Here is an 11,748-nt window from a genome sequence, read left to right as displayed (position 1 = left end):
TGGGTTTAATGAGCTTGGTGACATTTTTTTAATCTTCTCCAAATGTGTTTTCTTATAGCTGATAGCATAAAGGCTGTTTTACTAACAGGTGTGTGTGCACTTTGGATTTGAGTAAGGATGTGATTAAGGTTTCAGGAGAAATATTGAATACTGCTTTTTTAAAGACAACATTTTTTGTAAATTGTAGGTACATCTTAGTGTATGTGGGAGGTGGATTGCAAGAGACCAGACAGGATTCACATTTACTTTTACTGTTTGTACTGTAATTTATTGACCATGTCATTGCCGTACAGAAAGGAAAAGACAGCACTAGGAAAAATTAAAGTAGAAATGTAAACATATGACAATCTCCTTAGGGAAAACTGTGCATGTAGTGCTGTAGGAATTACAGCCCAGTTTTCATACACCTCCTGACATTCTTGTCTGTTAGAGAAAGTCAAGATTTACCTGGGAACAATTTACCAATTTAGGACATATTTTGAAAATTTGAAAAACTTCTTCAACCATTTTGCATGTAAAGACTTATGCTATATTAATACCTAAATGTTGTGGGGGGGGGGTAAGACTATTCAACAGAGACCCATTATAATACATTTTGATCAACAAGACCTAAACAATTGATAATATAGGAAAAAGTACATGATCATTTGCATGGATGTACCAAGCATTTGCAACTTCATCAAAGAAATTAAAGTTCTTTTTTAATGTGCAATGATGTGAAGATTGAACATGTAGTTTCAATTCTGATTTGAGAAATGTACCAAAGGCGACTGAGAAAACTGTAATAACTGATAACCCTTGGCACACTGATAAAGTTATGCGTAGTTGCACTATTTGACCACAAGAGGGCAGTGTAATACCGGCTAGAACGATTATTGCATAGAAACTTGTGAATGATTTGGGATTTGAACACACCATTAATGTACTATTCAGTGTGGATGTATCTTTGAATTAAGCGATTTTAAATTTAAAGCTGCACAGTAAAGTATATTTGAGTGCACGTCAGTTTTAGAAACCACGTGTGTAAGTTATGCGGAAGTGAGCTTCTTGACAGAATAAGTTTTTTTAACACGAGTAGTGACAATGCTCACACTGCGGTATGCTCTCTGTACAAAAGCAGCTGAACGTACAGTTTCCAGACATTTGCAGAATTGTATCTCCATCTTATTGGTGACCAGCAGAGGGACACACAAGAAAAGGTACGCGCATGCATGCAAACGCATTTGACTAACTAACAGCGCACACACAGCGCATATATACTTTTCACGCGTTTTCAAAGTAATACACGTGCCGTACTTCTGTTTGCAGAGTCCTTTCAACAGTATAAAATTTGTCTAGGTCGCGGTTTTGTTGTTTTAAATCAACTGTATGAGTGTTCCCAAACGCACTGTTTACTTTGCAAATCACCGTCACGTGATCACTGTCATCCGCAATGCTAGAAGGGACAAAAGTTAGAAGAAAACAAGTAATGTGTCAATCTAGCAACAAGAAGAGCTAAACTATTTGCAATTATTTTTACCTGGCTGATTTGTTTTAAATTGCTTTGACCTGGAAATATTTTGAATCTTGTGGATTGAAGTAGAAAGAAAATTGTGTTTTCACTTTAGGGCAAATTATCATAGATTTACATGCTGTCCATGGTTTGGCTTTTTGAGTTACTAGGCGCCACCTGTACTATAATTTACAATTTTTGCATGTAAGAACAAACTATCAGCCATTCAGCCCATTTCTTAAAGTGCCCTTTTGTGGTACAATTTACGATTTAGGTCGCAGTGCAGCTTGAATGTCGGATAAGTAAGTGCAGTTACAATATTCTACCACGAGATGGCAGTGTATACCCAACAAATTATTTAATCTAGTCACAATTTACATTGGAGTGTACACTTAACTAACAAGGATTTTATTACTAGAAATTTTATTAACACAATATGCAATACAAATGCGGTATACAATATGGTTCCTCTGCACAAAGCAATATAGTACAGTCGATTACAATACAAAAGCATACACACTTTATTAAAACTAGATAGTACTAGATTTCAAACAGATAATACAGTTCATCTTCCCAACATATTGTAAAAGAGTGCATAATAATAAATGTAAGTAAGATAGTAAATATTCCAGTGTTTTTTCTTTAGTGACAAAGAAAAATCCATTAATCCCAAACAATTATGATCGTATTGTCGCACATAAACCACAATGCTAAAATTAGATTAAACTTTATTGTGAGTCCAGAGGCAAGTACAGAGTCAATGGAATGCAGTTAGTATCTAACCAAAGTCCAAATACCAATACAAATTTAAAGTTTATACAGTAATGATTTTTAGGAGTGCAAAGTTATGAGGTATAAAGCAGAGACCAGCTCAATGCAAATGCAATACAACGTGCAAATAAAGAAGTCCATTAATAATTCATAACATGACATTCTGAATGGCCAAAAAAGTCCTCTATAAATCAGATGCTTAATGCAAAACCAGTTACAATATTTCAGTTGCAGCTAAGTTTCTAACAATAATAATAAGGTTACTTTATTGTACTTTCCTTAAAATACCGATGGCAAAATTAGCATGAACATTTTAGGGCAAAAGCATACAGTAATACATCCATATTTTTTACACTGCCTACTGTTAAATCTCTGTAAAAAAAATATCTTTACATGATGGTTTACATGTTGCAATGACACCATTACACCACGAGAGGGCAGAAAAAGGCCGAGAACGAAGGCTGGCTTATTAGCTCGTGCACTGTTGTCTTTATATCACATCACAGGCGTGCTCCAGTCTCAACTGTGTGTTCGCTAGGCATCGGTATGTATCTGCGCTATTTGAAAACAAGACTCATTTATCTTTATGACAACACAAATGTCAGCGCGAGTTAATAACAACACGCGCGCAAATGTCAGCGCGCCTTCATAATAACGCTACGTTTGTGTTTTCTAATATCTTGTAAAGTAACTCACATGCTGTCGGGATTGTTGTCTGTTTAATAAGATGCTGTTAATGTAGGTTTGTCGTGTATATCGTATTATTTTATGTTTCCTGTAACGTTAGCTATGTTTAATAACAATGTTTTATAACAAGATAACAGACCACTCTGGAATGTAGCTGTATAAATCGCGTCACTTTTTAAAGAGATACATAGTTATAATGCGGAATGTTTTGTTTTGTATTATAAGGGTCGTGTATGTAAAGGTTAAAGATAGTAGAACGGAAGGAAGTTGGTAGAACTGTCACATAACCTTAAGTTGCCACACTTCCCATGCATATGAGAGATAACTTACTAACGTATTTGTCAATGCTTATGCAGAAAGATGAGTTATTATGTTATGCAATCCTATTGGTTCATCCCTAATCTTTTGTAATAATTTTGCTAGATCTGTGGCTCTGCATCATTTCCAGCCTGTGCATTGTTTTACTGTTTCTAGTTTTTAACAGGTGTTTATGCAGTTCAGCTGCAGACAGGAAGCCCATGGCAGAGGGACCTTTAATCTGTGAGGAGAACGAGCTGGATGGAGGTCAAACTATAACGCCTATGACCGAAAACAGCGGCTCCAATCAGATAAATGACGCACTGGATTATAGACAAGTGGGAGATGTTACGCGTTCCCAACAAGATTCCAATGGGCGCTTTGTGAATCCTTGGAAAACATGGCAGTTTCCATCCTACGGCACCATCTGTCGCCTCTTCCTCATGGAGAAGAATAACAGTAATGTTCCCAGTGCCAAAGAGGTAAACACATATTCTGGTGTTTCGATTAGAAGAGATTAGACAGGATTGCAGTGGTTTTGCACTTTGAAGAGAGCAAACTAAGTTTGAAACAGTGAGGAAATGATTCCCATCTATCAATAAACAATGGTGTTACAGTAAACACTTCCCTTTTTTAAGATATTTGTCACTTTCTTTCAACAAAGCAAATGCTTTGCACAACAACAATAAAGTAGAACAATGACAAACTTGCACGGATGACTTGATATATCCGGGTGATTCTCCGGATTTAGAAGGTGTCCAGCATCAGAAATTTTAAGAAGCCCTTGAAGCCAATTTTTTGCACATATAAGATTAAGATCTGAACTTACTATAACCATTATTTTTGGAATTTTTAATACATATTTCCTATAGATTTATTTACATTTTTCATCAATAATTATCATTACCGCAACATGATATTACATTAAATACATTAAAAACTCATTCAACATCAAACTCATGTTTCGGTAATGAGAACTAAAAAGTTGTCTAGGTACAATGACAAACAAAATCTGAACTCTTGAGTCTTACAGTCAATTATGTCCCTTCCAACCATTTTTTTTTTAAATGTCAGTTCCTTGAGGGCCTAAAACAATGATTAAAAAATTGTTGCGGAAGATGAGAAAATTGGTCTTGGACAGATTTATATTCCTTATTATTGTCTCTATATTTACTGTAAATGTTTATAGTATAGCATGCACTGAAGCTTTTTATTTTGTACATTTTTTAATTATAAATATTTCCATGTCAAAGAACCCAAATCCAGTCATGGCCAAGTTGCGGTAATGAATAATTTCCCCTTAAATGTGGAAAAAACAACAAAATTGGTTAGTATGATATCATTTGAAATAATGTGCAAAATAGTACACGAAGAGATGTTTGTAACTGTATGATTCGTATTTTGATAACATTTACTTTTATTATCAATAAGAGTCTAATTTCTAGAGAATCACCGATCTGTGTTGTAATACTACTAAATTAAAGATCTTCGAACCTTCCCCTTACTTCCCTTTACATGCTTAGTTTGTGGTTCATTATTATTTCTGATAAAAAACTATAGTAAGTCTAGTGCACAAGATGGCATTGTAGTGTCATTTCAAAAGGACAAATTTGACCTTTTAAGGTCCGCTGTAATTTCTTGTGATGAAAGAGTTCATTGTACTATGAAAGCCTTAAACTTTCTTCCCAGTCCCAAAATAGCATTTAATCAGACTAGGCTATAAGTTCACTTCTGCAAAGGACACATGGTGCTCATTTGATCACCCACAGCCATACAGTCAAGAGTTCCTCTTCATGCAACAGCAAAGCACACCCATAACAAGACTATACCACCTACATATATGACCATAAAGATGGTGATGTTCTGCTCTATGGGTACAAACTGTTCCAATTTGGTTGAATTTCTTCATAAAACATTCTTTCAGTACTCCACAGGGTTCACCCAAATTAATTTTAGCATGTTCAAGTCTAAAGTTCAACCTTTATGGCCAAGAATGGCATTTGGCAAGATGCCCCAACATCAAGGCTTGCCCAGCAAGCAATTTGGGCTAAAACGAGGCAAAATTTGGAGTGTCAGTCAAACTAACCATAGCCCAAAAATAGACTATGCGTGTACGCTTATAAAATTTAAAAGAAATGAAAGCAAACAACTGTTGACTTTGCTAACATAATAGAATGTAGTACATCTCATAGTTATTTTGGCCGAATGTTTATTCAAGGTTAAGGTTATTTAAGGTAGATGTGGGTTACTCATAGCTGGAGTATATTGGTAGTTAGCAGTCATTTCACCATCTTGGTTTTTTCTTGCCTAGTGTTTTTCTTACACCCTGCATTAAAGTGTTGTTTATTCCTCCTTTCATCAGGTCATCTCGCAGTACATTAAAAGTTTTTCTCAGTTTCTCCGATCAAATATTTACTCCCCCTAATGATTTTCTGCTTTATAGGTTTTCTAGTATAACAAATTATAAACTTATAAGAAAGGCATGTTTGTAAAAAAAACTACTTAAATTTCCTAAAATAATTAAGGTCTAGTCCTGCCATAATTTAACTATGTGGCAAGAAACCAGACTAGCAATGGTGCAGAAAATGAGAAATTGGTATGCTGTTTGTAGAAGTGAATTTTAGTCCAAACAAGCAGTTAACCAAGCTGTAAATTTATTAAGACAGGATCCAAAGTCTATTTTGTTGTTGTTGTTTTAATGCACTTGGGTGTCCCGCTTCATTAAGATTTTAAGGTTTTATTTCATGCTTTGCTGTGTATTTACATTTATTAATTTATCCAAATTGCATAAACCCTTTAATTGAGTTAAATCAAATGGAATGCATTTTTCATTTAGTTTGTTCCCTTTGAATAGAGCCAATAGCTGCGTTTCCTATACCCTTTAAATTGCAAATTAAAAATACGAAAGCAATTTCGCCAAAACTCCCATATATTGCAAAAAGGGTTTCTCACACAAGGTGATTTTTCAGGCAATTCGGAAAAGGTTTATTTTGCAAAATGGCATGAAAACAGTTTATTCACATTTTCAATGCGAGTCACATGGAGTAGTGACAGTGTACTAATAAATGTGACAAAAGTGCAGAAATGTTATAATAAGATGTTATTTCCTTATTTTAAATGTATTGAAAACATTACACATTTAATTCCAAATTAAATATATTGCAAAATTAAATTTACAAGTATGTCTTGTTCTTTTGAAGGGAAGCAAAGAAAAAGATAAGAAAGCTGTTCAAAGGTTTTAGGGTTTCACTTCACTTTTAACTATTGAGTCAATAACTCAGAACATGTAGTGTGGATATCATTACCAATGGGTCTATTGTTTTTTTTATAACACTACTACACCTATAAGTAAATCATTTCGAATGCAGAAATATTACTACTACTTAGAACAGTGGTTTATGAGGTTAATGATGTTGCACTGCTATTTCATTGAACAAAGAATGGTCAATGAAGTGACGTTAATTATTTTTTGTCCGTATGGTTCAATTAAATGTAAAAGGGTTAAAATTTCAAAATAAATTTGGAGATTACTTGCACACATTCTCTTTTTTGAGAATCAAGTCTAAAATTTCTGTTTTATTTCATTTTGTAAGAATATTTGGGGGAAAATTGCAAAAATGTCAATGTGGTGTAACTATGTGTCAGTTGGTTTAACTAGTATTTTTTAAAATGAAAATATAAATGTATTCATAAAAATTGTGGAATAATATATAATCATCTAGTTTAGTGTAATATGATTTTTTTTACATCAGATTTGTCAAAGATTATTTAAAAAACTGAGCTTTTTTCAGCATATGTCAGGACAAATATTACAAAAACACATTAAAATTTACATTTAGAAATAACTTGATGATATTTTGATGATTACGCTTACATGCCATCAAAGTGGATAAATATTTAATATTTCTCATTCTTTGGTGCAATTGGCGGTTACACCATTTGACGTTTTCAGGTCCATTTAATAAAAATTGTGCAAATGTAATTTTTTATTGCATAAAATTAACATAAATACACTATGTGCATTGAAATAAACATGCTTTGTTTAAGATGCTTTCCTTGCCAGTAATGTTTAGATAACATACCTACATCCTTTGATTTAAAATAATGTACTATTATTACCTTTAAGAAACACCTATATGTTTGCCGCTCCTAAGTATAAGTGGCGTTCCCTGGCATTAATGTTTGGATAATACTGTTACGTCTCCTTCAGTTAAAAATAACACCTAGTGTGGTGGATGTGATTTAGCTAAACATACCCACATTAAACAACGTGATGTTTGGAATAACTTATCGCGAAAGGAAAAACTATGTTTCAGTTGCTTATCATCGGCTAATGAAAACGTAGTCCTTTGGCAATAGTCTTTTGTCGACATTTAGAAAATTACGCTGAAGTTTTGGGCAAATCTGCAATGGAAACGCAGCAACTGACTTTAACATTGCTAAGCATTTTGGAGGTTGATAAACTCCTTGAAAGTCTTTGTGCTGTTACTATCGTCCATTACGCATTTTCATAAATAGTGTCACAAATTCTGCCCACTCAAAAACGTGAAGAACTCAGAAACGACAGGTTCCTATTTATTTTAAGCTTTAGTGTGTATTTTGCCTCACACTTTATCATGTTTGTCTGTCCTCAGGAACTAGACAGTGAACTACCTGTCCTTGAGCCATATTTTGTCCAGCACCCGGATCAGTGCATGCAGACGGGCTCATCTATGCAAGTAACATGGCTGGGTCATGCCACTGTACTGCTGGAGATGGACGGACTGGTGCTTCTGACCGATCCCATGTTCAGCCAGAGAGCCTCTCCAATGTCATTCATGGGCCCGAAGCGTTACCGTGGCCCACCCTGCACTATACAACAGCTTCCTCGACTAGATGCCGTCATGATCAGTCACACACACTACGATCACCTCGACGCAGATTCGGTGGCAGCGCTCAATGCTCGATTTGGTTCTGAGCTGCACTGGTTCGTCCCACTCGGGTTGGCTAAACGGATGCAGAAAGCAGGCTGTGAGAACGTCATCGAGCTGGACTGGTGGGCGGGCGAGCGGATTCCCGGTCATGATGATGTTAGGGTTTTTTGCACACCTGCCCAGCACTGGTGCAAACGTTCAGCTTTGGATGACAACAAAGTATTGTGGGGAAGCTGGACTGTCGTGGGCCCTCAAAATCGGTTCTTCTTTGCTGGAGATACAGGGTACTGCTCCTCATTTCAGGAGATAGGAAAACATTTTGGACCATTTGACCTGGCTGCCATCCCGATAGGAGCATACCTGCCCAGGTACATTTACTCATTTAGCAAATGCTTTTATTTAATGTGACTTGACATGGCATGAGAGAACGAGTGTGGGTGTTTGTAGTGTATTTATAATGATTGAACTTCTTTAGAGGGATCATGAAATCTCAGCATGTGGACCCAGAAGAGGCTGTTAAGATCCATATCGACATTAAGGCGAGAAACTCATTGGCCATTCACTGGGGGACTTTTGCTTTAGCTTATGAGGTATGAGCTCGTCTGTCTTTTGCACACACAAGCATGATTTCATTCTCTCAGTCTGAAAGGTTTTGAACTAGTTGTCTCATACGGTGTAATTGTTGTTCGGGGAGTCCAGGCTTTGTTGTTGTATTGCATCAGGCTTTACTGCCCTGTCTACATAACTCTCTGTGGGAGTATGTGATATGAAGAAGTATTCAGCTCTTTTCAAATTGGGGTGGGACATATACACATTATTGTATTTATAAATATTGCATATAGAGTTATTTAGCAAGTTATCGCAGGGATTTTCAAACTTTATTGTCAGCCGAAACCCCTTGACCTGGTAAATATGAATAGCACATTTGCATGATAAACTTTTTCATCAGTTTTATCAGTAGTATTTTACATAGTTATTGTTGTTATTACCTGTTATTGGACCTTCATCTGGCAATTTTCTTTTATTGGCACATCATATCTGTCCATTTTTAATTAATTCTCAGTCTTCTGATATATTGTAGTGTGTAACGGAATGTAGTGTTAAAAAATATATTTTAAATTTTTTTACTAAGTAATTATTTAGATAATGTTTTGAATTAAAAATCATTTCTTTACATTTTTATGCATTTTGCAGATGCATTTTTCTTCAGTATCACACAGCCATACTTTAGATCAAGGGTGGGCATTCTTGGTCCTGGAGGGTCACTGTCCTGCAAAGTTTAGCTAAATAAGTATAGCTGGGTCAATGACGTGACGTTATTATTTTGTGTCTGTATGGTTCAATTAAATGTAAAAGGGTCAAAATTTCAAAATAAATTTGCAGATTACTTGCATAAATTCTCTTTTTTGAGGACCAGGTCTAAAATTTCTGGTTTTATTTCATTTTGAAAGAATATTTAGGGGATAATTGCAAAAATGTAAATTGGTGTAACTAGTATTTTTTTTAATGAAAATATAAATATATTCATAAAAAATGTGGAATAATAGAATATAATCATCTAGTTTTGTGTAATATGATTTTTTTACATACCCTTTACATCATTTGTCAAAGATTGTTTAGAAAACATTTTCAGCATATGTCAGGACAAATATTACACACATTAAAATTTACATTTAGAAGTAACTAATAAAATAATATTTTATAAAGATTTTTTTAATGGCGATGATTATGCTTACATCAATGTGGATAAAATATTTAATATTTCTCATTCTTTGGCGCATTTGGCGGTTACACCATTTGACATTTTCAGGTCCATTCAGTCTTAACTTTCATAAAAAGGTGCAAATGTAATTTTTTATTGCATAAAATTAACTTAAATACACTATGTGCATTGAAATAAACCTGATGCATGCTTTTAAAACTAGGTTTTTTATTAGGGATGCACCGATACCAATACTGGTATCGGGTATCGGCCTCAATACCACATTTTCTAAAGTACTCGTACTCGTTAAAAGTCCCCCAATACCGGGATCGATACCACGGTTTGAGAAATGTCTATGTTTGAGCGCCGTTTACAGGGTTAATCCTCTTGTGTTGTCCAAAGAGGCAGAGTTTACAACAAACTGGAAAACAGGTCCCTTGTTTTTTTGTTAAATTATATGACTAAAGCTGTTACCTGTAAAAATCTGTTAAATCATGTTTTTTTTTTATTAAGTACTCGGTATCGGCAAGTACTGAAATGCAAGTACTCGTACTCATACTCGTATTCCAAAAAAGTGGTATCAGTGCATCCCTATTTTTTTATATTTTTTAAATTTCTCATCTTGCCAAACCGTTTTTGTCACTGACCCAGCTACAGTACCACCACCAACCTGGCAAGATATTTATTTCAGGAGGCAGGTGCTTCAAGGATAAAAATTACTTGAAATAAAAGTAGTCTAATTTCTAGTGATGCACCGATGTATTGGTGTATTTTTGAAGAATTTGAAACCATCGGCATATCGGCAATATCACGAGAAAGGCAGATACCGATTGTTTATTAATTAACTGCATAAAGAAATCCATTTTTTGTAAAAAAAAAAAAAATGAGTTCATGTTGTTAATAAATAAATGCTGAATAGCAAAAACCACCTTTAAAGGTTGTCATGCTGTCTTATTATATTTGTTTTAGCTTAATTTGTGCCTCTCTTATTATGTTGGTCAGTTGAATGTTAATTAGATCCAATCCATGTTCAGTAAAAATAATTTGATGCAGAAATAAACTAGCTAATAGACCAACTGTATAGTATTGTATACAAGTGTTTAATATCAGTATCGGTATCGGCCAGAAGTTGTCTGTTTAAATCGGTATCGGCCCAAAAAATCCTATCGGTGCATCCCTACTAATTTCTAATTTAAGTATAATTTCCTACATGTGTTTAGATGAAAAAACATGAAAGTATTACTACAGATATATGTTAATGTTGTCAAGTCTCTAGTGATGTAGCAAAATGATTCAATTCACCATGGGAATGTAAGTTTATTATTGAAGCATATTTAAAAAAAGAAATTGGAGTGTCTCTTAACCTAGGCCTGTTAAAAAGACAAATGGTATGTTCATCATTTAAGTAGTTTCTATAATTTAAAGCAGGTTTTGTTTTCTGCAACCATCAAAATGCATGACTGTCAACATGTTTCTAGACCTTGTTTACTGCCATCCAGTGGACACTGTTACATAGTGTTATTAACTTCTTTTATTGTTTATTCATTTCCCTTCAGCATTATCTTGAACCTCCCATCCTTTTGCGTGATGCTATGGAGAATCATGGACTGAATCCAGATCTGTTCTTCACACTCCATCACGGAGAGTCACGGATGATCAACCAGGACACAGAGACTTCCAGCTAGAAAAAAATCCAGGCAATATACAGACACACAAAAATCACCTATCAGGACTTTAAACATTACTTTTGTGATTGTAGATGGTCCAGCGGCTGAACTGTGTATTGAATATAATGTGAATGTATGTTTAGAAAATGATTTCGATTTATACTTAGGTGTATATTATAGTCTGGTTCTAATAAAAAAATATACCACTACTAAATGAAT

At 34.7% G+C, this 11,748-nt stretch overlaps 1 protein-coding gene across 4 annotated transcripts; it reads left to right on the top strand.

Moving 5' to 3' along the window:
• The first annotated feature begins 910 nt into the window (after positions 1-910).
• On the top strand, positions 911-11,743 carry napepld (N-acyl phosphatidylethanolamine phospholipase D). 4 transcript variants are annotated; one of them, XM_065268563.2, is made up of 5 exons: positions 911-1,199; positions 3,435-3,729; positions 7,882-8,528; positions 8,636-8,750; positions 11,419-11,743. In XM_065268563.2, the coding sequence occupies exons 1-5, from the start codon at positions 1,084-1,086 to the stop codon at positions 11,545-11,547; spliced, it is 1,302 nt and encodes a 433-aa protein (XP_065124635.1). In that variant the 5' UTR covers positions 911-1,083; the 3' UTR covers positions 11,548-11,743. The 4 variants fall into 4 exon arrangements, with proteins under 4 accessions (XP_065124635.1, XP_065124637.1, XP_065124636.1 ...); XM_065268565.1 differs by having other exon boundaries at positions 1,062-1,199; positions 3,425-3,729; XM_065268564.2 differs by lacking the exon at positions 911-1,199 and adding an exon at positions 2,688-2,807.
• Positions 11,744-11,748: the final 5 nt, after the last annotated feature.

Source organism: Paramisgurnus dabryanus, chromosome 1 (genome assembly GCF_030506205.2).
Source record: "Paramisgurnus dabryanus chromosome 1, PD_genome_1.1, whole genome shotgun sequence".
Classification (NCBI taxonomy): domain Eukaryota; kingdom Metazoa; phylum Chordata; class Actinopteri; order Cypriniformes; family Cobitidae; genus Paramisgurnus; species Paramisgurnus dabryanus.
Note: the sequence above shows the minus strand (reverse complement) of the source record. Positions and strands in the feature narration are given on the sequence as shown.